This window comes from Pelophylax lessonae (assembly GCF_965119305.1).
Source record: "Pelophylax lessonae genome assembly, chromosome: 1".
Classification (NCBI taxonomy): Eukaryota; Metazoa; Chordata; class Amphibia; order Anura; family Ranidae; genus Pelophylax; species Pelophylax lessonae.
The window spans coordinates 624,921,953-624,944,870 of NC_138768.1; the positions used below are offsets into that span (position 1 = coordinate 624,921,953).

Here is a 22,918-nt window from a genome sequence, read left to right on the forward strand (position 1 = left end):
GACATTTACAAAAAAAATCTGATGTTACGATTTACAAACATAGTATCCACATAAATAAAAACAGAAGAGTTAACTGGGAGTAGTGATGGAACCAAATGTGTGTCTGATAGGAAATGTAACAGTTAAGCAGCAAAAAAAAAATCTTCTGACAAGAAGTACAAAGTCAATGATGTGCAGTGTCAAAAAATAGAGTTTAACATATGAAAATCTCTTCACATTTCCAAAACTTTTATGCATGAATAAAATGCCCACATTCCCTCCCAATTATTATACAATATATCAACATCCCAGACAAGGGAAAGCAGACAATTAAAAGCTACATCAGAACACAAGTCACTAGTGACATCCGCAGCAAGGAAAAAGATGAAGCAGCTTTCTGTACATCAATAGAAAAAATCTAGGAGTCTATCTTCTTGTATGCCACCATACTGTTGACTTTGTGGATTGTAGTAGTAAAGGAACGAAGCCGGACTTCTTCAGAATTGAAAACAAACTGAGGCCCAGATTCCTCCCACTTTTCAGGCACTTCCAAATCCTTGTCTGTGTAGATCAGCAAGTCAAAGGCACCTAAAATGATCAGAGGTAATGAGAGAATTGTAGCCACGTAGGAAAGGGGTGACTTCTATGAACAATCTCGTATGACAGTTATATCAACTAGTTCTGTACTTGAAACAAAACTAGGGCTTTTCCCCATTCTAAATGCAGCTGTTAGTTAAAATTGACACAAATGACCAAAATGTATTTAACCACTTCAATACAGGGCACTTTCACCCCCTTCCGGCCCTGGCCAAATTTTCAGCTTTCAGCACTGTCACACATTGAACAACAATTGCTACACTGTACCCATATAACATTTTTATCATTTTTTTCACACAAATAGAGCTTTTAGTGGTATTTAATCACCGCTGGGTTTTTTTATTTCTTACCCCAAAAAAAAAAAAAAAAGTTTATTTTCTGTGAGTAAATTTTGAAAATAAGTAATTTTTCTCCTTCACTGATGGGTACTGATGAGGTGGCACAGATGAGCAGGCACTGACTGGCAACACTATGGGCACTGATTGTGTGCACTGTGGGCACTTTTTTTTTTAGCTTTTCTGTAATCAGGGCACTGATGATCAGTGTCCTGATTACCTTTCCTAGGTTCCCCTTTTAGGAGGAGCCGCTGATCGGCTTTCCTCGCCACACGCTCTGACAGTATGAGGCGAGGAGAGCCGATAAACGGCACTTCCTCATTTACATGTGACCGGCTGTGATTTGACACAGCCGATCACATGGGTAAAGAGCAAAGTCATTGGTTCTTTACCAAGATCGGGGTCGTGCCGTGTTCTAGCAACATGGTGTGGCCACGATCACCGCACTGCGCGCCCCTGAGGGCGCGCAAGAGAGGCTGTTTTGGTGCCCGGCAAGTGGTTAAAGCCTAGCTACAGTTGTCCCCATAAGTTTACATACCCTGGCAGAATTTATGATTTCTTGGCCATTTTTCCGAGAATATGAATGATAAACTTTTTTCACTCATGGTTAGTGTTTGGCTGAAGCCAATCAATTAACTGAGTTTACTTTTTAAATCATAAGGACAACAGAAACTACCAAAATGACCCTGATAAAAAGTTTACATTCCCCAGTTCTTAACACTGTGTATTGCCCCCTTTAACATCATTGACAGCTGGAAGTCTTTTGTGGCATTTGTGGATGAGGCCCTTTATCTTCTCAGATGGTAAAGCTGCCAATTCTTCCTGGCAAAAAGCCTCCAGTTCCTGTAAATTCTTGGGCCGTCTTGCATGAATTGCACGTTTGAGATCTCCCCAGAGTGGCTCAATGATATTGAGGTCAGGAGACCGAGATGGCCACTCCAGAACCTTCACTTTATTCTGCTGTAGCCAATGACAGAGCGACTTGGCCTTGTGTTAAGATCATGGTCAAGTTGGAATGTCCAAGTACATCCCAAGCGCAGCTTCCGGGCTGATGAATGCAAAATTTTCCTCCAGTATTTTTTGATAACATACTGCATTCATCTTGCCATCAATTCTGACCAAATTTCTTGTGCCTTTGTAGCTCACACATTCCCAAAACATCAGCGATCACCTCCGTGTTTCACAGTAGGAATGGTGTACCTTTCATCATAGGCCTTGTTGACTCCCCAAATGTGGCGTTTATGGTTGTGGCCAAAAAGCTCAATTTTGGTCTTATCACTCCAAATGACTGTGCCAGAAGGTTTGAGGCTCATCTCTGGGCTGTTTGGCGTATTTTGTAAGCGGGATACTTTGTGGCATTTGCGTAGTAATGGCTTTATTCTGGCGACTCGACCGTGCAGCCCATCTTTCTTCAAGTGCCTCCTTATTGTGCATCTTGAAACAGCCACACCACGTTTTCAGAGAGTCCTGTATTTCACCTGAAGTTATTTGTGGGTTTACCATCTGCTGGACAGCAGGAGACGAATTACAGCCTGCAGTTTCTGGAGTTTGTCCAGAGGAAGGAGCACTCTGGCTAAGGCCGAGTCCAGAGTCAGACCCAGATAGTCCAGCTTTGTGGATGGAAACAGAGCAGAATGCACCCAAACAACCTCAAGCTTGTATGGTGATCTCCAGGTTTTCCACCAGAGCAGTAGAAGACGTCCAAGTAGCCCCGTACCACAATCCCCCCCATTGGCGTAACAATGCTAGCAGCGGGACTAAATGCTTTAGTAAAGACCCGAGGAGCAGAAGCGAGACCAAAGGGTAACACCACAAACTGACAATGCTCCTCTCCCACGGCAAAGCGGAGGAAGCACTGGAGACTGACACATACTAGAATGTGAAGGTAAGCGTCCTTGATGTTGATGGAGGAAAGAAAAATCCGCCAGAGGCAGGGAAGCCACCATCGTGCGAAAGGACTCCATTCTGAACTTCTGCACTTCAAAGCAATTCAGCGCCTTGAGGTCCAGAATTGGACGCACCTTGCCATCCTTCCTGGGGACTGTAAACAGGTTTGAGTAAAAACCCCTGAAAACATTCCTAAGTCAGAACCGGGACCATCACCCTTTAAAGTAAAACAATCACACATTGGAAGGAAGAACCTTACGGAGGGTAAGAACGAAACTCGATCTTGTAGTTGGATCGAATGACCTCGTGGACCCACCTGACTTGTACCAGAGCAGTCCACGGGTCCGGGAACCAGCAGAGACATCCCCCCCCACCCCAATTACAAGTGAGGGCCCACCTCCATGCTGAAGGAGGCTTGTCCGCAGGTTTAGAGAAGCCCACTCTCGACTTGCCAGACCAAGCTCCCTTGGATTCTCCAGGAGGCGGCCCCAAAGGGCTCCGATCCCTTGTCAGTCGACCCCGAGGGAAGATGTGGTCACAGACCCAGTAGGGTGACCCACATCCGCGGCAGCCGAATCAGATTCAGGATCTGATGAGACAGATGAGGAAGGGGGCGCTTTTTTCCAGCCCTTCGCCCAAAAGCCAACTCCCCCTGGGACACCAAGGACTCCAGGACCACCGTCAGTGCATCGTTGGGATGGATGGGACCCAGAGGGTCCCACAGCCTTAAAGAGGGGATCAGGTGGGGAGATGTGCTCCAAAGACTCCATGAGTCACCAGGGGACCCCACAAACATTTTTTTAAAACACTGTGAAGGGACAATCCCCAGTGCTCTGGCAGCCCACCCAGTTGCCAGCCACAGAGCATCAATCGATCCTCAGAGGGAGAGGACCCCAGCAGACTCACCACCCCGCAGAAACCAGGCACCGCAGCTACCAGGAGAATCTGCATGAACGGCGACCAGGAAACTAAGATCAGGGAGTCAGCACCAGGGGATGCGAAGGGGCTACCACCGTCAAAATCGCCACTCAGAGGGCTCCACTGTCATGGCCACTGCTATTTTCAATGGCAAATCCCCGAAAAATGGCCACTGGAATACACAAATATGGCCGCTGTGCAGTAAGCACACAGGCTACAAGAAAATGGCGGCACCACAAGGCTCCCAGGAGGGATCCCTAGGCTACAGAAAACAGCAAAAGGCAGGAGGGGGTGACCTGGCAGGAGCTCCCACCAGGTACAGCCCACCCCCCAAAGCCGATCGCCCGGTTGCCAGCGGCACATCCCCCTGCCCCCACCCTAGGCGGTGACCCATGCCACCCCACAGCCCCAGTGAAGGGGGGGGCGAGATGGCCCACAGGGACCACCAGACCGACAAGGGGGGTGCCTAATAGGAAGGTGGTGAACCCAGGTGTCGAGACTTTCCCATGGAGGTAACCATGTCCACCCCAAAACCCTGCAGGAGGAGAGGGGGGTTACTTACCATACCAGGAACCAGGGGGCCCTGCTCCAGACAGAACCTCCTCTCCAAAGAAATGGGGGATGTTGGCCAGGAGGAACGCTGCAAAGCAGCAGAGACCCCACTTGTATGCGACCTTGCGAGGCGTTTAACTCGCAGGCCAGCCCCCGTCTGGTGGGGCTATGTTGCGGCCGACCTAGCGCGGAGCTAAGGTCTGCGTGTGCTTGCTGGCCAGACTGGGGTCTAGATTATCCAGCCCTTCACCCAGTCCGGCAGATGTAGATCTCACAGAAAAAAAAAAAAAAGAAATGGGGGGCTGTAGGCCAGGAGGAATGCTGTCACTCGGGCCAAGACTGGGTCGTATGCAACCTCGTGATACGTTTACGCAGGCCAGCAAGTCATTTATTTTCACAGCGGTGGGGCTATGTCACAGCCAACAGTGGAGCTGAGGTCTGCACACGCTGGCCAGATTGCGTTGACCACTGGATCTAGATTATACAGCCCGTCGCCCAGTCTGGCAGTTGATTGTAGATCTCACAGGGAAAAAAAATAAAATAAATTCTGTCTAGTAAAAGGAAAAAAAAAAAAAAAAAAAAAAAAAAGTGTACCTATAGCAGAAGAGGGAGTAAACCCACTGTGACTGCCCATAGGCATAGTCAGACTTTCTGCCTAGTGTCCTACTCCTGTAGAGGGCAGTATAACCAATGGTTAAAAAACAGATTCCAGAGCAACATATCTCCTCCGCTGGAGGAAACACTAAAAAGGAGTGAGGGGCCTGGAGGACCTCTTTCTTGTTCATATAGTTTATTCAAAATATGTTCCAGTACAAAAAAGGTACAGGCAATAGGTATATATTCACAACACATTTGACTCAACAAAGATGGAGCATGGAAACAACCATGTAGGATGAGAAGAGATAAAAAAAAAACAAAAAACAAAAAACAAACACAAGGTACATAACATTCTCTGTAGAGGCATACAAAAGTGGGCTGAAAGCTCATTTGGCTGTACATCTATGGCTCACAGGAGTGCAGTTCTTTCTGCACTGCTGTGACCAGTTTTCAGCAGAGAGCGGGCTGAAGTCCTCTCTCTGCCGACATCACAGAAGTCAGTCCAGGCACCGCGTCATCATGACAATGGAAGTCGGGATCAGCCAGGTGTCTTGACTGACACCCAGCTTAGCCTCTCAGTTATAGAGAGGAAAACACATGCAAGGGCACCCCAATTTATGCCCTTTGTCCAATAGAACAGCTTCTAGTTTGGCATAGTTGGACCATTGATTGGGTAATTCTAGGTTTTGACACAGGGAAGTTAGAGTACACACAGGGAAGTGGATTTTCAGGCCTTAGCAATTGTCTCTTTGGCTGCAGTAGTAACATGAATCAGAAGTTTAAACTGGCATTGTGAAAAGACATTGGTTTGTTATTTACGAGAGCCACAGCAGGGTTCGGCAATAGGGGAGTGGCAAAGAGTTTCCACAGGAACGCAAAGCTGTCTTCCCAGAGGGATTTGGCTATGGGGCATTCCCACCAAATGTGGAGGTGTGCCCAGCTCATTACAGCCAAGAAAACAGTGTGGCGAGTATTGCGGGAATTGGTTCATCTTGGCAGGGACCAGGTACCACCTGGTGAGCACTTTGTAGCTTGTTTCTAAGGTAGCGACGTTGGGAGAGGAACGATTAGTCGCCTGCCAGATTAGTGACCAAGTAGCATGGTAAAGGGTGAGGTTAAGATCTTTCCCACTTGCTAACATAAGCCAGGATTTTGCCCTGTCTGGAGTTAGGATATTGGCATATAGTTTGGAGAATAGCCCATGTCTTTAATTTGCAGGCACCGAAAGTTCAGAGGAGGGAAGACCATAGGTCTCACAAAGCGTCGGACAGAATTTGAAAGTATTGGTCGCAAAGAATTTATGGGCTCAGATCAGGTCTGCTGCTGACCAAGCAGTAAACAAGGTCGGAGAGGACTAAGCTGGATAAAAGGGTGGATTGTGAACCAAGGAGAGTAAGGGATTATGAGGAGACTGCAGGCCAAGCAACCTTTTTTTCTATCCTATATAGTAAGGCTGTCTCATAACCAGGTTATTGACAGGACAATGAGCTGGGGCCAGCCAGAGGAGATTGGCTTTAGAAAAGGGGAGAGTGGGGGGGGGGTCACATTTCACAGATTCTAAAGCTGCCGATAAAGGGGGTTTCTGAAGCAGCATGGTATATAGGGAACAGCATAATATTTCTAATATGTCAAAAAAATTAGGCACCCCCAAGGCCTTCTCCGATCTTGGGTGTGTATAGCGTAGGTTTGGGACCTTAGCTTGCCCCAGACATATTGAGAGGCTCGGCGTTGCAGGATGCCTAAATAGGGGAAAGTCCCGGGATTGGGAGTACCCGGAAGAGGTAAAGGATTTTAGTGAGAATAGACATTTTAACAGTAATCTTGCCCATCCAGGTCAGAGGAAACGAGGACCATTTGGACAGTAGTGTCGTAAGATTGGAAAGCATAGGTGGACAGTTGGCAGCTTAAAGATCTGAAGGGTTAGCTGGGGGGGGGGGGGGGGGGAGGAGAATGTGTCTGGCGGCCCATGGAAAAGGAAGAATCTCACGGAGCTGGGTCTACAGAGTGCATTGGAGGTAGATGTTGAGAGCTAATGATTTATTGGGATTAACTATGAGGCCAGAAATGTGTCCAAAGCTGGAAAGTGTGTCCAGTAAGGTAGGTGCTGAAATTACGGGGAGACAAAGTGATCATCTACGAAGAGACAGTTTGTGTTGATGACCTTCAAGTTCTAGGCCATGGATATTAGGGTCTGAATGAATTAGGAGGGTCAGAGGCTATTGCCAGGGGAAGGCAGGCATCTTAGATGGGTAAAGCATTGTATAGGAAAGCCAGCGTATTAAACAACGGCTGTGGGATTCGCATATAGTGCTGAGGTCCAGCATAAAAAATGGTCACTAAAACCCCAACGGCGTAGTTCATCAAAGGCCTTGCATATATCTAGGGATATAAAGCATAAGGGAATCCGGCATGTGCAAGCAACATGGAAATTTAATAGTTTTAGTAAATATAAACTGCTAATACCTTTTCTCATCAGCAGTTAGAGCAGTCTTGTGACTTCTATCAAGTGTTCAGACAAGCACTGGTTAAAGCTTGTAGGAGGAGTTTTCTGACTGTCCTAGCAGACTGCAAAACCCCTGATCCTCTGTCTGGACAGTGCTGCCTGGCCTTGCGCTGATCACATGCACCCTCCCAAGAAAAGAAAAAAAAAAAACCTCTCTAGCAATACACAACAATTTGAGCATGTGCAGTTTGACTCCATAGACTGTGCTATCAGGAAATTATCAGGGGACAGTGGTAGGAGGGGAGGATCGGAGAAGCAAGGATCAAACAGCCTTTTTACACAATGCAGAGGAATAACCCCTTAGGTTCCACAGTGGCAGTATAACAAGCATGCTTTACTGCATATACAAACAGATTTTACTGTTGTGGGTTTAGCAACACTGATTCAGCGCGGAACAAGTAGCCATCCAAGAGAATTATAGGCTTTAACTAAAGGGGGGGGGAGGAGGTCAGCAAATTTCTTGTAGGTCGCAGAAAGCCAGTCAGGTCTCTGGAATTTACGCTGTTTTAGGGCTTTGATTGCAAATTTGAATTCATCACCCGTAATGGGCTTTTCTAGGTTTTCCCGATGGGAGGAGGGAGAGGAAGGTTAAAGGGTAAAGAGAAAGGTTTCCGCACAGGCTTGGTCAAAAGCTTTGGTGTCGCGATAAAGGTCCGCAAGGTGTCTACGAAAGTCCTTCATTTTCATATGTTTGTTGGAATGCGTGTCAGTGGACAGCTTCAGTCTGATGGGTTTGGGAGGGGGTGGGTACAACCCTACGTAGTGCCAGGGCCAAAAAGGTACCAGGTTTGTTTAATTTCATGCAGTGTGTGTGTCATGACCTACGGAGAGTTTTTACCTGCTGCTCCGTGTCAAAAAGAGGTTCAGTTCTAGGCGCGATTTTTCAAAGTTATGTTTGGACGTAGGGAAGAGCCAGGTTTGGAAGGCTGCTGAGGCCTTATAGAAGGCTTCCTCCAAATGTTTGTGTTGGATGTGCTTCCCCCTTACGTTGATAAGAAGCTTGACTAATACAGACTCCCCTGATAACCAGTTTGTGATCTTCCCATAACGTTAGTGGGGAAATATCTGTCAATGCATTGTTGGTTATGTATTCCTTAAGAGCTGTTTCAATTTCCAGTCAATGGGTTGGGATCGCCAAGAGACTATCATTGATGTACCAAGCCATATTGGTAAGTCTAGGGATTAAAGATGAGGGCGATGTGATTGCAACAGTTCAAGAAAAGGAAACGATTGTTGGAGGCCAGGTAGAGGGGGGGGGGGGGGGGGGGGAGCCAATGGTAAGGAAGATATGATCTATATGGGAAAATGGGAATTTTTTGACTTACTGTAAAATGTATTTCTCTGATGTTCTTTGACGGACACAGCTCCTGTTCTTGACCATTGGGTTATACTGCCCCCTACAGAAGGGAACTAGCCAGAAAAAAAAAAAAAAAAAAAAAAAAAAAAAAAAAAACTTGGACTACGAATATGGGCAGTCCCAGGAGATTTACTCCCGCTCTCTGCTATAGGTACTCAGTTTTGTTACGAGCAGTGTCAGAAGTAATACAAGTCCATAGAGGGTTGGGTACTGTGTCAGTCAATGATCAGAGAAATGTATTTTACGGCAAGTTTACTGAGGGACACAGCTCCTGATCTTGACCATTGGGACATCCCAAATCAGTGTCAAACATGAGGGGTGGGAACAGCAAGAAAAAAATTCCCAAGGCTAAACCGCAGCCAAACCAGGTAACAGGAGGTCAACCAAAGCAACTGGAGCCCACCTGAAAAAAACACTACAACCCCAAAAAAGGTAACAAGCCCCCTAAACAGCAGCCTGCAAAACCTTGCGGCCAAAAGAGGCATCCGCAGATGCCAAAACATACTATTTATAAAATTTTGTGAAAGTGTGCACAGACGACAAAGTAGCCGCCTTTCACACCTGTGTTACTGATGCCGGATGACAAAAGGCCCAAGAAACACTAAGCGCCAGCGTAGAGTGCACCTTCACAGGTAAAGAAGATACCTGACCCTTAATGGAATAGGCCTGAGTCACCATCTGTCTGATCCATCTAGAAATGGTCGCAGAAGAAGCAGATTGTGCTTTTGGATGGGCCTGGAAAAGGACTACTAGTGAGTCTGACTTCTAAAAGACTCCATAGCTAGGTACACCCGAATAACCCAAATCAAATCCAGGGAATGCAAAGCAAGTTCTTTAGGATGCTTTGGCCTAAGACACATGGAAGGCAACACAATGTCCTCATTCAGATGGAAATAAGAGACCACCTTTGGAAGGAACAACGGACAGGGGCGAAGAACCACCAATAAGGGGAAACGACAAGACAACGCCGCCAATTCCAACACCCTGCACGCAGAGGTGATAAAGGCCACCACCTGGGATAGCGTAAGCAGGGGAATCTCCCAAATATTTTCAAAGAGAGGCTTCTGTAGAGCTGAAAGCACCAAGTTGAGATCAAGGCAGTGGGGACCACACCGGTGGAGTAAAATGTCGAACCCCCTGAATACAAGTATGCACCAGGGAGTGCGTGGCCAAGAGTCATTGAAAGAAGACTGCCAAGACCGATACTTGACCCTTAATGGTACTTAAGGCCAATTTCTGCTCAACAACCCCCCCCCCCCCCCCCACTTTGAAGAAGTTCAAGGCCCCGGCCACTGAAAAAGAGCAAGTCACACCACGAAATGTACGCTTTCCACGTACGATGGTAGATCTTCCTAGAAGTAGACATCCTAGCCTTCAGTAGTGTGGGAATCACTGACTCAGACAAACCTCTATTCTTCAGCCAAGCCATCAAAGCCTGCGACTAAAGCAGGATGGAAGATTGGCCCTTGGGACAGCAGATCCTCCCTGAGAGGTAGTCTCCAAAGGGCATAGGCAACCAGCCGTACCAGGTCGGCATACCAAGACTGGCGAGGCCAATCCAGGGCCACTAGAATTACTGGAATTCCTTCTGCCTCAATCCTGCGCAAGAGTCTCGGCAGAGGCTTGAAAGGAGGGAAAGCGTAAATCAGATACTGGCCCCACAGGGCCACCAGCATGTCTATGGCGTCTGCTAGCAGATCCTGGGACCGTGCCACAAACCTGTGCACCTTCCCGTTGAGCTGAAATGCCTACAGATCCACCTCGGGGTGCCCCATTAGAGACACAGCTAATGAAACACCTCTGGATGAAGGGACCACTCCCCTTGGTCCAACGCCTGCCAACAGATAATCTGCCTGCTAATTTTCCACCCCTGAAAACGTGTACGGCAGAGAGGGCTGGAACAAAAAATGTTCTGCCCACCGAAGAATGCTGGCCACCTCCAGAGCTGCCAATACACTTCTTGTTCCACCCTGGTGATTGACATAAGCCACGGCTGTGGCATTGTCCGATTGGATTTGCACCGGACACCCCTGAAGGCGATCTGTCCAGTGATTCAGGCACAGCCTGATCGCTCGTAGTTCCAGGACATTGATCAGGAGTCTGGACTCTCAGTGTCCAAACTCCCTGAGCGGAGTGCCGACCCAGGACACCACCCCACCCAGACAGACGGGCATCCGTGGTGACCTCTGTCAGTTTGTGACACCAGGGCAATGTTGAAGACCGGTCTGGGTGTCGAGCCAGCCACAGCGAACATACTGCGGGCCACAGCCTCCACCTTTCGGTCAGCCTGATCCTTAAAAGCCGGCGATTCTTCTACCGGAATCCTGGTTCCCTTACTAAACCTGGAAACCAGGGAATCCACCACCGGTGGAACAGTCCACGTCTTAGGGAGGGACTCCTCAATTGGGTACCTCATTGCGAATCACTTAGGGACTATAAAATGGACATTTTGGACGTTCCCACTCTTTCGACAAATCTGTCAAAATAGGAAGGAAACGGAAACACCTTTGCCTATGCTGCAACCAGAGAATGCTGTTAATTGTCTCTCATTCACGATGGACTGCTGGTCACAAACAGAGTCTGAGTCACTACTCATTCTTACATGCCACTTCATTGACAGCGGATGGACAAAAAGGCAATTGGTGTTGAATACAAAAGTGATGCAAGGATCCCACACAGCTGAGTACAGTAGAGAAATGTTTCTAGGCATGCTTGAAGAATGGGGAATCAAGAAAGACCGAGTGATGCTTGCGCAACTTAGAGACAGTGGAGCAAACATGCCTAAAGGAGTGAGGCTTGCTGATATGTCAGACCTCTATGTCATCATAGCACACAACACCCTCCAACTTTCAAATGATGGTCTGTCAAGCCAAAGAGCTTTGATTGATATATGCTTTGAGAAGCATGAAGAGATTAAACATGTTGTGCTTGCAAGTCTTTTGAATCCTCGATACAAGAACCATGCTTTCTCATCTGATGATGTATTGGCTAAGGCGAAACAATGGCCGACAGAAGATATGGAGGTGCAGGAGGTTCCTGCCGAAAAGAAAAGTCCAGAACACTACTTTTATGAAGAGCAGCATGCTGACAAAACAGACAAATGTCCAAAAATACATCAACGAATAGAAGAGAATCTGCTTCCTCATCGTCTAATTGATCGGGACTTTTTTTGTGTTTTATTGGGGCCTCATGCGGAGGATTCTATTTCTTCTTCTGAATCTGCAACGATGAGCCTTGATGATGAACTTCATCTCTATTTGAAAGAAGCCGTAATTGACAGAAAAAGTCATCCTCTTCAGTGGTGGAGAGAAAATGAGGCACGCTACAAAAGACTTGCTTCCCATGCTAGAAGATACCCTTCTCTCTCTGCTCCTCTGTCCTCCACTCCTGAGCATGTTTACGAAGTTGCACCATTGTTTGAACAAAACAGAAGACCTTTAAAATGGTAACCATGGACATGCTAAAATGTTCTGCTTTGTGCATTAGAATATTGTTCTACTTAAGTGGGAGTATTGAAAAGAGTAGTATCCACTCCTCCACTCCAATCCACTATCTAGCTGTTGCCTACCTTTTTTTCTAGCAGTTTTGCACTGACTGCACTGCAGTAACATATTGCAGTGTGTAAGACTAGTCCACTACTGCAGCGCTTTTATCATAAAAGTGCTGCAGTAGTGGACTCCCACACTGCAATATGTTACTGCAGTGCAGTCAGTTTTATGCATTAATTCACAATCAGGATGTGAAATGCAAAGCAAATGTCCCTGGAATTTAAGTTTTCATATGAGTTTTTATGCAGTTAAGGTGTGAAGAACGAGCACTTAATGTTAATAGAAATAGAGATTTGTCGATTGTGTTTTTTTTGGGTCATTTTTACCTAGTGAAAATATCGGCCGATACGGGTATGCGATTAGCAAAATATTGGTATCGGTTAGGGCTGCACGATATTGGAAAAAAAGTACATTGCGATATTTTTTTTTCAACTATATAGATTGCGATATTGAGAGGAAATCGTGGAAGTATTGCAGCAGCGCAGCCTTCTTGTGATTGTAATTGCAGATTGCACCATACAGCCAGGGCAGGCCAGGGTTAATGTTATTTTAGGGATTGACAGTGACAGTCAGCGTCGATTAGGCACAGTCGGGACTCAAAGTGGTGGCAGGAGGTTGAAGAACACAGCCTGACATGACATCCATCCAGTCCCACACCTTCAGTCTGCCACCCTGCAGCTAGTTCTCTTGACCGGCACAGCGAACCAATCACGCCGTGAGTAGCGGCACAGCGAACCAATCAGGTGTGCAGGGGCGCGTGAAGTCGCAGTGCACGCGACTTCACAGGTCGCCCCCTAAGTCGGAGCGACCTAATGTGAACGGGGTCTTAAAGCCACTGTACTGTTTGTAAAAAATATTGTTTTAATGCAAATGCATACCTGAAAGCCTTTTCCCGTCATCCATGAAGCCTAACCAATATACTCCCAATATTTGCATTTCTATGTCCTGGCCTATTTCCAGGACCCTGCAAAGGTTGGTTGTTCACCCACAGCATAACAGGAATGGGAATGATTCCTAGTTCAAAAGCCATGCATGCATAGTGTGTGCTCTCTTCCCCTATCCCAGTACAACCAAGCTTGGAGTAGTTGGGAAAGAAGAAAAGAGCATGTACTGGGCATGCCCAGCTTTTGAATCAGGACGCATGTTCAAGCCTTTGGCTGGAAATAAGCCAGATAAAAAAGACTTGCGTGTCAGGAAAAGCATATTGTATTGAGGCGCTTATGTGTGAGTAAGCGCGGAACTAGACCGGGCCATGCTCAGTGTGAATGGACTCTTAACTATTTGGGCCCCCTATCTGCATGGGTCAGTTTATGTAAACGTTTTAGCATTTTCCATCACATGCTTAGCTCAAATGTCCAGGCTTCTCGCAGGTTTACTTTAAACCATTCTTACAACCCTAATGCTGCAAGACACTACATAAGTGTATCAAGAGATATAGATTATACAAAATACATATTAAAAAAAACAAAAAAAAACTTACAAGCTGTATCCAGCAATGGAAGGAACGTTACTGTAGCTGTGATTTGTCTAATGACTGATCGGATTTCTTCTTGAATAACCTTTGGAGATTTATCCCTGACAACGCTAAAAAAAAAAAAAAAAAAAAAAAAAAAAAAAAAAAAAATTCCATTAGGACAGGAGATTAGATAGTCAGGGCAGTTAACAGATAAAAAAAAAACTAAGATTTTAAAAAGCTAGCCAACATATTCAAAAATTAACTGTATTATTTGAGGTGTGTAAAGCAAATTATAGTTTTTTTCATCAGAAAAGGCGAGAGTTTTTTGTCCCCCCAGCACTATAAAACGTCATTGTAAGTGAGGCCTACTTTGAAATCATACACCTGTACTTAAATTATAACTTGGGCAGTCTGGTCTATTTAGGGATAAGAAGTACCCCAATTCTTATATAAACTCCCCATGTACATAAAAAGGCAATTTAGTCCAGGGAAAAAAATTATTTTGTAAATCACCTTTTTTTACTCATGCTTTAAGAGTCAACATCCATAGAACTTGAAAGAACATTCCTCCTATAGCATTACACAGCTGCCAAGGACAGGGCTTGGCAAAGACATTAACCCTTCTTCTAGGTAAACCAAGTGTGCTGTCTAAGGCCCCTTTCACATGGGCTGTCCAATCAGGTCTGCCTGCCGTGGTCCATTTCTGTCAGATTGCCCCATAACAGCACAAGGAAGCTTGATCCTACCTTCTTTAACCACGTCAATACAGGGCACTTTCACTCCCTTCCTGCCCAGGCCAATTTTCAGCTTTTAGCGCTGTTGCATTTTGAATGAAAATTGCGGTCATGCAATACTGTACCTAAACCAAATTTATGTCATTTTTTCCCCCCACAAATAGAGCTTTCTTTTGGTGGCATTTGATCACCGCAAGGTTTTTTTCTTTTTTTGCTAAATAAATAAAAACTGAACGAAAAGTTAGTTTACGTTATAAAATTTTGTAAATAAATAAGTTTTTTCCCTGCACTGATGAGGCCGCAATGACAGGCAGCACTGATATGCATTGATAGAGGAGGTCACTGACAGGCTCCCTAGACTAGAGGCTAGTGGCAATCCCTGGTGGCTCTAGTGGCATCACCCAAGGGTCTGCACTGGTAATCAATGCTCTGCTCTACCAGCACAGACCCCCCCCCCCCCCCCCCATCAGGAGAGCCGCCGATCGGCTCTCCTCTACTCGCACCTGTCAGGCTCGAACTAAGGAAAGCCGATCAACGGCATTTCCTATTTATTATTTGACCAGCTGTGATTGGACACAGCTGGTCACATGGTAAAGAGCCTACATCATAGGCTCCTTACCGGCATCAGAGATGCTGTGTGTCAGTGGCCCCCTGGGGGCGTGCAGAGCGGCCTATCCTGCTGAACGTCATGACGCCCAGTCAGGATACAGCAACCACTTTGCGGCTGTCATTTTGTTATATGACGGACGGGGAGTGGTTAAAGTTGAACAAGACTAGACAAACATATACATACTATATATATATATATATATATATATATATATATATATATATATATATATATATATATAGGGTTCAGATTTTTTTTATGCCATCTGTTTTCCTTTGGGGAGATTTCACTTAATTTCCTGTCCCACAGCTAAACAGGAATGGACAGGAAATCCCTGCAAACTTAAAAGGAGTTCCTTCCTCACCAGAGTGTCCCCATTGGAAAATGTATGATTTTTTTTTAACATTCAATTAGAATGGTAAACAGGACAGATAGAGAGGGTGAATCTCCTTAACAGGGGCCCAGAAAGCAATACAAACATGACAGGTGTTCTAATCCTCTCCACTCTAACCAAAACTAAAAAACTTTTCGCCTTTAGTTATGCTTTAAGCTGTATACAGCGTACAGCACAGTGTTCTGTCAGTGATGAGAGTTTCTTGTCCTTTTCCTAGAACTCAGCCTGGCCAAAACAAACTAAAGTCTAACTTCAGCTTTGCTATCACTTTTTAAAGGCAGAAGGTGTTTTCTATCTTAATGCACTCTATGCATTAGGATAAAGCCTTCTGAGTGCAGCTCCCCTCACAGCCCCTATATTTTATATATATATATATATATATATATATATATATATATATATATATATATATATATATATATATACATACATACATATACACACACACCTTACTTGAGCCTCCTCTTGATCCAGCGATATCCACAAATGCCTCGGTCCCGCTGCTGTCAAACTTGGTTAGCCAATGAGGAGAAGAGGGGGTGGAGCCGAACTGCGACTAGGTGTCTTACTGGACACATGGAGCTACGGCTCAGCTCAGATGCCCCCATAGCAAGCTGCTTGCTGTGGGGACACTTAACAGGAGGGAGGGTCAGGAGCTCCAGCCAGGGATCTGAGAAGAGGAGGAGGATCTGGACTGCCCTGTGCAAAACCATTACACAGAGCAAAACGAGACGATGAGAAGGATCATAAAGCGGAACTCCAGCGCCTCCTACCCCTGATATACTGTAGTTGCTGACTTAGTATAAAAGGACACTTCCCTGCACCTGGATCCAGCAAAACCCTCACCAGAGTTGATTCTTCGGTCTGTTTCAGGTGCAGGCGCCGGCATTTGAAGTAAGGGAAACAGAAAGTAAAGCCTTGCGGCCAAACATCCAGCTCAGTTCTCAGCTGGAAGTGGTAGCGGGTAAGTGTCAAAACCAGGTTCCCGCACCCCTCCTTGTCCCCAAAATTGGAGGGAAACAAGCAAGCGGAGCTTCCCCTTTTGGGTGGAGCTCTTTTGGGTGGAGCTCTGCTTTAAAGTGAACCTAATCTAATCTTTGTGGTTAACTTTCTAACTAAAGCAGTTACCCCTTGGACCCTAAGTTTTACTAGGCTTGTGTTTTGGCCAAGCTGACATTAGGCCTGCCTCCTGCCACCACTAAACCCCGTGTGTCAGTCATTCAGTGGCCATACCCTGTAGATTTTTCTGTCCACTGCATTTCTGAAAATTTCTGATTTAATTAGGGTGATGGGTCAAGTATTTGCAGGACTTAAAGGCCACCTGCACCTTTCAGAACATGACACCAATATTTAGGGTGCAACATAGTGGCAAGCTGCTGAAGGTTCTATGAGACAGGCTAGTCTTCAGCATCACAATTGGAAATCTTTGTGAACACTGACAAGTTCACTTCAGGTAGGTTACAGATAAATTATGCTGAGTGCCATTCTGCTAACCTACAAAAAAAAAAAAAAAAAAAAACAGTTACTATACTTACCTGTCATCTTTTACAGTTTTGTCACATTCTATATCAAACTGCCAACGTTCCAAAATGTCACCGCTGTCAATACTTGTAATCACTACCACCAGTTTCTGGACCTGACATTTGTACAGCCAATCTGAAATGACATGCATAATAGAAAAAAGCTTTAACAGAAAAAAAAAAAAAAAAAAAAAGAAGGAATAGAAGCAATAAAACATTAAAACTAATGACTAATCAACAATCTAGAGTTTAAAAGATGGAACAAAGTTCAGTCAAAGCCACCAGGGTTCGCCATAATGGAATACTTCACTGTAACCAACACATCTCCTAATTTGACCACAACCCCTAATGGGAATAGTAAATTTGTTTGACAAATCTAGAAAGCACATTTATAATCTTGCCCTCCCAACCTTTAGAACCTCCTGCAGCTCTAATGCAAAACCAAACTCTAATTTTAATATTAAAGCAGAATTCCAGGAAATCTCAAAGCCAATGCTTAAACCCCGTGCATGGCAAGGATTAAATGCTTGTTTTTGTGATGTGTAGCAATAAAAAGCAGTTTTACCTACTGTACCCCTTGCTACCCTGGGAGCTGGCATGCTCCTCTTCCCTCGGACACTCCAGGTTGTGGGCAGGCCCTCGGCATCCTCACCTATAATGCAGGACTGCTGCTCCTGCATTGTATGTGATGACACCTAAATGCGCCCAAGGGACAAAGCTCCAAATGGAACAGGCTTCAGAGGACCAGTTGCACAGAGAAGAAAACCTGCTAGAGTGAGGGACAAAATAAGACATATGCAATGTAGACATATTAAGGCTGGTGAAAGAGGACAGCAGGGTGCCATACATAACTTTCTGAAATCATCACAGCACCCCGTCTCAATTGTCCTCAAATGCCCTTGGGCCTGATGCAAACAGAGAGATAGCTCTAGGGAGGCGTTAATATATTTAATACAGGGGGAATCAGAGGGTCCTGCTTGTCAGAATTTACAATCTAAAGAGAGGGTCAAGTGATACAAAAAAGATAATAGCTGTGGGGGGTGGGCTAATAGAGAAAACAAATGTATGGTTGTTAAGTGGAGACAGGATAGGCTTCTCTGAAGAGAAGAGTTTTCAGAGATCGCCTAAAGTGGGCAGAGGAGGAGATAGACACAATGGGGTAGGGAGTTCCAGAGGATGGGGGAGGCTTGGGAAAAGTATTGGAGATGAGCATAGGAGGATGTGACATGGGAGCTAGAGAGCAGGAGATCTTGGAAAAAATGGAGAACAATTAGGTTGGCACTTTGAGACATTGTTAGTGATGTAGCTTTAATTGTTGGGCAAGAGGGAGCCAGTAGAGGGATTGGCAGACACTGAACGGTTGGTAGACGAGTCTGGCAGCAGCATTCATGACAGACTGAAAAAGGGGATAAAGGCTATACGAATCTGTACATCCGCCAGCCACGATATGAGGAAAGTTCTGCAGCTTCTAATGCATATGGTGAAAAAGTTTGCAGTGAGCAGTAAAGTCATAATCATTTCAGTAAACGAGAGGAGCCTGTACAACTTTGCAGAATTGAAGGTAAGGCTGGAGTTCAGTGGTGTATGACACTTGATACTATGAATATGTCAGGACAAGCACAGCACCCAGTAACCAATCTGCGCCTTGTATGTAACAATTTTAATGAATACTATTTACTAGAGAGGAGAGGATACATTTTGCAAATTTCCTCTAGAAACCCATTTAGGCTCGGTTCACACATGTCTGGCTGCAGTTTGCAGTCTTTTTTTTTTTTTTTTTTAACTGAGTTGGGTGCAGCTTTGTTCACCGGTTCAGGTGCGATTTTTTTACTTGAATGTGTACCTGAACTGGACCAAAAAAAAAAAAAAAAAATCACACAGAAGTCTAATCAAAAACAAACTGCAGCTGCCCTGGACATGTGAACCGGCTCCATTGCAAGTCATTCTAGTTCATGTGTAATGCGAATCGGATGTGGTTCAAAACGCATCCGATTAGCATACATGTGAAAATTCAAGTTAGACTTACCGGTAACTTGTTTTCCAATAGTCTTTCAGGACAGCACCTTAGAGAGATGGCTCCTCCCTCTCCTCATCAGGAAACACCCCATCCACCAGATTTTAAAAGGAGGCTTCTCCCACCATTCATCAGTTTGTAGAAGAGTACCTCCGGCCCATGCTGGAACACAAACAGATATGGTTAATCACAGCAATACATTTTATACAATAGGGCGGGATCCTCCTGCTGTCCTGAAAGACTATTGGAAAACAAGTTACCGGTAAGTCTAACTTGAATTTTCCCTAAAACGTCTTTCAGGACAGCACCTTAGAGAGGATTATCGAGACTTACTCAATTTAGGGAGGGACCACAGCTTGCAGGACCTTTCTGCCAAAAGCCTGATCTTCAGCTGCCAAAAGGTCCAACCTATAGTGTCTTGCAAATGTAAAGTAGCTTGACCACGTAGCCGCTTTGCAGATCTGATCTGGAGTGGCACCAGCTTTCTCTGCCCATGTAGTGGCTAACGCTCTAGTAGAGTGAGCTCTGATCCCCTGTGGGGGAGACAATTTCATTTGGGAGTAAGCCTCTGAAATAGCGGATCTGAGCCATCTGGCTATTGATCCTTTTGATGCCTGGCGACCTTTTTTGTTGCCAGAGAAAAGAACAAAAGGAGAGTTTGATGATCTAAACTCTTTAGTAACCTCCAAGTAGTGTATAAGAACCCTTCTTACATCTAGGTAGTGAAAGCCTTCTTCCTTATCTCCTGATGGATTAGGGCAGAAGGTAGGTAACACAATTTCTTGTGAGCGGTTTCTCGTTGAAGCTACTTTTGGGAGAAACCCTGGATCTGTCTTGAGAATTATCCTGTCTGGATATATGGACAAGAAAGGTTCGATAGCTGATAAAGCATGTAATTCACTGATTCTTCTTGCTGATGTTATTGCCACCAAGAAGACCGTCTTGAGGGTAAGGTTTTTTAGTGTAACCGTTTCTAGTGGTTCAAAAGGTTCCTTTGTGAAGGCCTGAAGGACCACCGACAAGTCCCATTTGGGGAAGCTTCTGACAGGCACTGGTCTGGAGCGGGTAAGGGCCCTGAAAAATCTGATGATTAAAGATTCTGAAGAAATGGGCCTTTCCAAGAATACCCCCAGGGCTGTAACTTGTACCTTGAGGGTACTTACTGCCAAACCTTTTCCTGCGCCCTCCTGTAGGAACTCCAAAATTGAAGTAGTACTGTTCAATTTTTGATCTTTCGATTCACACCAGGTATTATATGTCTTCCAAACTTTTGCATATATATTCCTTGTGACTTTTTTCCTACTGGAAAGTAGAGTAGCAATTAATGCGTCTGAAAATCCTTTCCTTTTCAGCAGTTGCTCCTCAGATACCAGGCGGTGAGCTTTAGCTTTTCCACTTCTGGATGATAGACTGGACCTTGAAGCAGTAGGTCTTGACGAAGAGGGAGCTGAAAAGCAGGTTTGACTGACAGTTGAAGGACAGTCGAAAACCAAACCCTTTTGGGCCAATAGGGTGTGATCAGGATCACTGAGGCTCTTTCCATTTGGATTTTTCTCAATACCAACGGAATGAGCTGGAAGGGGGGGAAGGCATACCCCAACCTGAACCTCCAGGGATGTGCCAGGGAATCTACTCCCAGAGAGTTGTCGCTTCTGTGGAGTGAGAAGTAAAGTGGAAGTTTTGCGTTTTCTTTCGTTGCAAACAGATCCACCTCTGGCTTTCCCCAAGTCTTGGTTATCAACATGAAGACTTCTGGGTTCAAGCTCCATTCTGCTTCTCGGATCTTCTGCCTGCTTAAATAATCCGCCACACTGTTTAGTGTACCTTTTAGGTGGATTGCTGACAAGGAAAGTAACTGCCTTTCCGCCCATTGCAGAATTTCCGTTGCCAAAAGCTGTAGGGTTTTGCTTCTTGTGCCCCCTTGCTTGTTTAGATATGCCACTGTAGTGGCGTTGTCTGAAAGGACTTGAACATGAGTCCCCTGAAGATTTTGAGAGAAGGCAGTTAGGGCTAGGCCGACTGCCTTTAATTCCTTCCAATTTGAGGATTTTCTTGTCTCGGTCTGAGACCAAACCCCCTGTGCCAGGTTTTGGTTCCAGTGGGCTCCCCACCCCCACCTGCTGGCATCCGTTGTTAACCTCTGGTCTGCCGGGAAGGACCAGGCCAAACCCTGAGACAAGGTTGTCCGATTTCTCCACCACCAAAGGGACCTCTTGACCTTGGTGGGGATTTTTACCTTTAAGTCCAAAGTCTCTGGATTGTGATCCCAGATTCTGAGGAGGAAATATTGGAGTGGTCGAAAATGCAGCCTTGCCCATTGGACAGCTGGAATTGATGCAGTCAGGTTTCCAAGGACTGACATGATCTCTCTGATCGACCACCACTGATTTGTTTGTAGCCTTGCTACCAAATTCTGTATTTTGACCTGTTTGTCTTCTGGTAGGAAGATTCTTTGTTCCACAGAGCATAACTGAAACCCTAGGAACTGAACCTGCTGAGCCGGTGTGAGATTCGATTTCTTGATGTTCACTATCCATCCCAGAGCTTCTAGATGACCTCTTGCCTTGTGCAGGTCCTCTTGAAGTTTTTCCTTTGACGGGGCAAAGAAAAGCAGGTCGTCCAGGTAAGGCACCACAGAGATTCCCTGAAGGCGGAGGGGAGCTAGACACTCTGCCATTACCTTCGTAAAAATACGAGGGGAGGATGATAGCCCGAAAGGGAGTGCTTTGAATTGGATATGGAGCATTTCCTTTCCCAGATTTACTGCCAACCTTAGGAATCTCTGTGAGTGAGGGGCAATAGGGATATGTAGGTAAGCATCCCTTAAGTCGATTGATGCCATGAAGCATCCTTTTGTTAACAGGGTTCTGACTGTAAGAATTGAGTCCATTCGAAACTTTTTGTACAGAACTGACCTGTTTAATGGTTTTAGATTCAGTATAAGACGAAAATCCCCCGATGGTTTCTTTATCAAAAATATGTGGGAATAGAATCCCTGATGTTGTTCCTCCACTGGAACTGGACAGACAACTCCCTGTCGCCTCAGGTCCTTTAACAGGTCCATCATAGCCAGGGCTTTTTCTGCATCTCTTGGGAGGTTTGTGACAAAGAACCTTTCGGGTGGCGTCTCTGAAAACTCTATGTTGTAGCCTTGGGACAGCATACCCAGAATGTATTGATTTTCTGTTATGGCTGCCCAATAGGGGAGGAATTCCCTCAATCTTCCTCCCACCGGCAATGTCTTGTCATTGTGTTTTGTTGGTTGACACAGGAGGATGGAAGAGAACACCTCCTTTCCCTTTGGGTTTTTGTGTCGACCAGTTTCTTCTCTTCTCCTGGGGTCTGCTATTTTGCTGAGCTTTTTGAGGTCGAAAAAGCTTCTTTGCTGCCTGTTTCTTCTTCACAGGAAAAGACTTCTTTTTGTCTGCTGTTCTATCTAGAACAGAGTCTAGCCCAGGCCCGAATAGTAGATCCCCTTGAAAAGGAAGTCCACATAGCTTATTTTTAGAAGCTGTATCTCCAGGCCATGTCTTTAACCAAAGAGCCCTTCTGGCTGAGTTGGATAAAGCTGCAGATCTTGCGGTCATTTTCACTGACTCTGCTGAAGCGTCAGAAATGAAGGCTATGGCCGTGGAGAGCGTGGAAAAGGAATCCAAAATTTCCTGTTTAGGTGAGTCTGCTGTGATGTGTGCTTTTAGCTGGCTAAGCCAGTATTCCAGATTCCTGGACACACAGGTTACTGCCATGGCAGGTTTCAGACTCCCCATGATGGATTGCCAGGATCTCTTAAGTTGCTGGTCCATCTTCTTATCCATGGGATCCCTCAGTATTCCCATGTCTTCAAATGCTAGGTCTGTTGACCTAGAAACCTGGGAGAAGGCTGCATCAATCTTTGGCATCTTATTCCAGGGAGCTCC

At 45.5% G+C, this 22,918-nt stretch overlaps 1 protein-coding gene across 1 annotated transcript in view; it reads right to left on the bottom strand.

Moving 5' to 3' along the window:
- Positions 1-261: 261 nt before the first annotated feature.
- The window catches only part of MAD2L1 (mitotic arrest deficient 2 like 1), a 33,182-nt gene continuing 10,525 nt past the window's right edge, over positions 262-22,918 (bottom strand). The window contains exons 3-5 of the mRNA XM_082243584.1: positions 17,003-17,123; positions 13,754-13,857; positions 262-567 (exon numbers count right to left, since the gene is read on the bottom strand). Coding sequence (XP_082099710.1) covers positions 398-567; positions 13,754-13,857; positions 17,003-17,123 — 395 coding nt within the window. The 3' untranslated portion in view covers positions 262-397. The remainder of the gene's footprint in view (positions 568-13,753; positions 13,858-17,002; positions 17,124-22,918) is intronic.